At 30.6% G+C, this 4,046-nt stretch overlaps 1 protein-coding gene across 1 annotated transcript in view; it reads left to right on the forward strand.

Moving 5' to 3' along the window:
- The window catches only part of LOC106680616 (uncharacterized), a gene marked incomplete at its 3' end in the record, with an annotated part of 8,429 nt that extends 4,733 nt beyond the window's left edge, over window positions 1–3,696 (forward strand). Inside the window, 1 exon segment of the mRNA XM_067049678.1 lies at window positions 1,332–3,696. Coding sequence (XP_066905779.1) covers window positions 1,413–3,696 — 2,284 coding nt within the window.
- Window positions 3,697–4,046: the final 350 nt, after the last annotated feature.

The raw sequence follows: 4,046 nt of genomic DNA on the forward strand, positions 1-4,046 counted from the left end.
AAGGATAAAGAAGTGAAATCAATTCTTCAATTGGTAGAAGTAAATTTCAATTTAGTTACTTGTGGTGGTATAAGAACTGATGAATTGAATACTTTAAAGGAGGAAGATCTAATCGCAGTGGTCAATGCTTGTAATGAGAATGGACACACTTTGTTGCAAGTTGCCATCAATAAGGGGGACCATACATCTGCCCAGAGATTAACAGAAATTCTCCAGAAAATAAAAATTATATGAGATTAATATAACGCTTATGCAATACAATTTATTAAAAAATTTTTTATTTTGAATGTTTAAATTTGTATACCAGTGATTTTTTTTCAAATTTTTTATTTTCCTCTTAAATCAATTGTTTTAGATTATTTTATTTTGGGATTAGTAAAAGTGTTTAATAGATCTAAGATGTTCTATTTATTTTCCCTGATTTATAACCAATCAGAATTGAGGCATCGATGTGATCAAAAAGGAAGAACACATAAGGTCAGTAGCACATGCTATGAGGATGAAACCTCATGGTGGAAAAACAGCTTTAGGGTCTTTAACAAAAAAAATTAAAATATTTGTATTTAATATGTATGCAAGTATTGATTGTAAAAAGAAAAGGTAGGAAAACAATTTGTTTTTGTTATATCATGTAAATATATGTCCGATCATGGATTGATTGGTATGCTGTGTATTGTAGCAACCTAATAATGGCTAAATAAAGCAATTCTGTCTCACAGATTGAAGTGTTTTGTCACAGATAGTAATGTTTTTTTTCTACATCTTGTATATAAAATATTGAGTAGGAGAAGAGAATTAATTGATTATAATTTAAAAGATGCTAAAGCAGGATCAATTTGTATTATATACTTTGATTAACCATGGCCATAATAAACAACACACCAGATTCCCTATTAAAAAATTCAAGTATATTCTTATTTTATAAGTAAAAATGTACATGTTAGTAGATTATCAAATCTCTAAATTTATTACAAACAGCTCATTAGTAAATAAACTATGAGTACTAAATATTATGAGCATCCTAAGCACAAAACAAAATTGATGGTCAGCTTTATCCTGCAGTCATAAAGAAAATTGCATCTTCTTAATTAAAGTATAAATACATCTTACTATTATAACACAAAAACTTTGATATTATTGGCTTTTGAATACTTTCAATATTAAAAAAGTTTCCAGTATAGACTGACACTGGAAAAGAGGTGTACTAAGTTAACAGCTATTCAGTTATGAGCAAAAATTTTCCCATTTGCAAATGCTTGGATAAAGATATGGATTTTTTTTTGTTAACATGTTTTTGAGTTATAAATATTAATATTAAATTATTTTTTCAGGATTCCTTTCAAGAACTATTACTTTTGTGGCTAAAATTCAATGAATAAATCTCTTGCATAAAAATACTGACAGTCAATACTATGGATAGTCAAGAGACCCATAGTCAAGTCATGAAAAGGGCTGATGATAAAGCACCATACCATAGCCCTTTTCATGGGTATATGTTCCAACTAAAACTCCTCTTGTTCTTTATGTGTCGTGGACTGACTAGCGGCTATTCCTTTAATTTGGGAACGGAAATAGAAGAAGCTGGAAAATTTGATGATTTAGTGTTTGAATTTACTCAAGATGGAAAGAAATGTTTTCGTCTGTTACAAGCAAAGCATAAATTTGACAATACTAGAAGTTTTATAACTACTAAGTCACTCTTGAACGCTATAAAAAGTGAATTTTATTTACCAAAGTATTTTTTTTCTTATCTAGACGCAAAAAAAGAGAGCCTGTTTCGAAGAAGCATCATCAAAGATGTGATCATTTGTACCAATATTAACTTTGATGATAAAGATTTAAAGACCAAAGATATTAAAATTCTTTTGACTAATAAAGATGATATTTTGGATATTAAAATGGGCAATCTTACTAAACCTATTCGTTACAAATTTACTGAAAACATTATTCCAAAACTAAAAAAAACTTTAAATGATTATAAGCTTAAATTAAAAAAGGTGCTTTCAGATTACAATGACGATGATATAAAGGATTTCATAAATCACTTGGTCTTTGCTGTGGAGTTTCCTAGTGAACAAGAGTTAGAGGAGATAATAAAAAAAGAAATAGAAAAACAATTTCATTTTCTCAGTAATATTTTTTCAGTAGAAGATACTTACTGTAGATTTATGAAGACAATGCTCGACTGGTTTCAACGAAAAGTTAGTGGAAGGTTCATTTCTGATGAAGAATGTAAACAGTTTTTTGAAAAAGCCAAAAAGGGCATCCCAGTTCTGTTTAATATCAGGAGTCCTGTGGAGTCATTTACAGGAAGAACCAAAAAACTAGATGATTTACACAAATTGCTGAAAGGACCAAATGATAAAACTCAAACCGTTTGTATAACTGGTATTGGAGGTGTAGGAAAAACTGAACTTGCTAGAAAGTACATCAGTGAGTTTGGAATGGAGTACAATAATAATGTTTTATGGTTGAATGCCCAGTCACATCAAGCATTGGAGGCTTCTTTCCGCTCACTGGCAAGTGATAAACTTGGCATATCCTCAAAGAATGCAGACGGGGAATATAGGGGATTGACTTCTATAATTGAAGATGTCTATAGTGCCTTTTCAAACAGAAACTGTCTAATAGTGTTTGACAATGCTCAACATTACCTATGCAAAAATGAATTTGATGATGGTATTAATAGATTTTTACCATCATCTTCAGTTGTTCCTAAACCATATATTCTTATCACATCACGTAATCAGAAATGGCCCCAGAAAATCCATGTTCTACCCCTTGATATGTTTACAAAAGAAGAAGCAATACAGTTCATTTCACAAATCCTCAAAACCGATATTGATGAAAGTTCAGCTTTAGCAAATGAGATGCAATATTTTCCTTTAGCATTGCAGCAAGCAGTTTCATTCATCAGAGTTCGAAATATGAAATTGCAAAACATAGGTTCTTTTTTCAACATCACGTGTTACCTCAACCTTCTTAAAGAAAAGAGCAAGGATGCTCTTAACTTTTCATTTCCTGAAGATAGTGATATTGACTATACTAATACTGTTTACATCACTTGGAATATTACTTTGGATTTGATAAGAAAGTCTGAAAATGGCGAAGAAGCATTGGAAATAATGAATATTCTCTCTTATATGGCTCCAGAAGATGTACCTGTAGAAATATTTTTAAATGTGATGAATGATGACGCTTTATCATCTGCATTAGGCATATTAAAACAGTACTCTATGATTTCCATTCATCACAAAATTATTTCTATAGAACAGGAGGTAGTAGTGGTCAATGTGCATCGACTTGTGCAAGAAGTTATCAGATTGAAGATGGTAGAAGAAAAAAAAAATAAGTCGGTTTTAGAAAAAGCATTATTGATTTTTAAAGAAAGAGAAAATGTGAATAACAAGACTCTGAATCATGCTATATCTCTATGGAATTATTCTAGCGAAGATGGAATCCTTCCTGAGGATAGGAGAAGATATTGTTCTTTGGTTTCTACCTACATCAGTATTGAGCTTTTAATAAGCGAAAGGTATACAGAGTTGACTACATTTGGACAAACTGCTATTGCATTATCTAGCACATTGCCAATGAATGATATAATGGTTCAAAACTGTTTATTGAGTTTAAAACAACATAGAGGCATTGCCTTACAAATATTAGGTAAATATAAATGCGCAGAGCAAAGTTTTCAAGAAGGACTACTACATAGTGAAAATATGTATGGTAAAATAAATCTATTCTCATTATTGAATAAGAATTACTTGGCTATAACCTTGGCAAGGCAAGGTAATTATGATGAAGCAATAAATCTCTGTAATGAACTAATTGAGAATTATCCTCTATTTCAGGAGGCAAAAGTAACACTTGCTAATGCACTAATCTATCAAGGAAAAGGTAATGAAGCATTATATATTTTGAAAGAGATTCAAGAGAACATAAGGCAATCAAAAAGTAATGAATCTATGGAATTTTCAGCAGGTATACTTCAACTTGAAGGTAAGTATGAAGATGCATTGTGCCTTTACCAATCATTAGGTTAT

Source organism: Halyomorpha halys, unplaced genomic scaffold (assembly GCF_000696795.3).
Source record: "Halyomorpha halys isolate HHAL.00 unplaced genomic scaffold, Hhal_1.1 Scaffold270.1, whole genome shotgun sequence".
Lineage (NCBI taxonomy): Eukaryota > Metazoa > Arthropoda > Insecta > Hemiptera > Pentatomidae > Halyomorpha > Halyomorpha halys.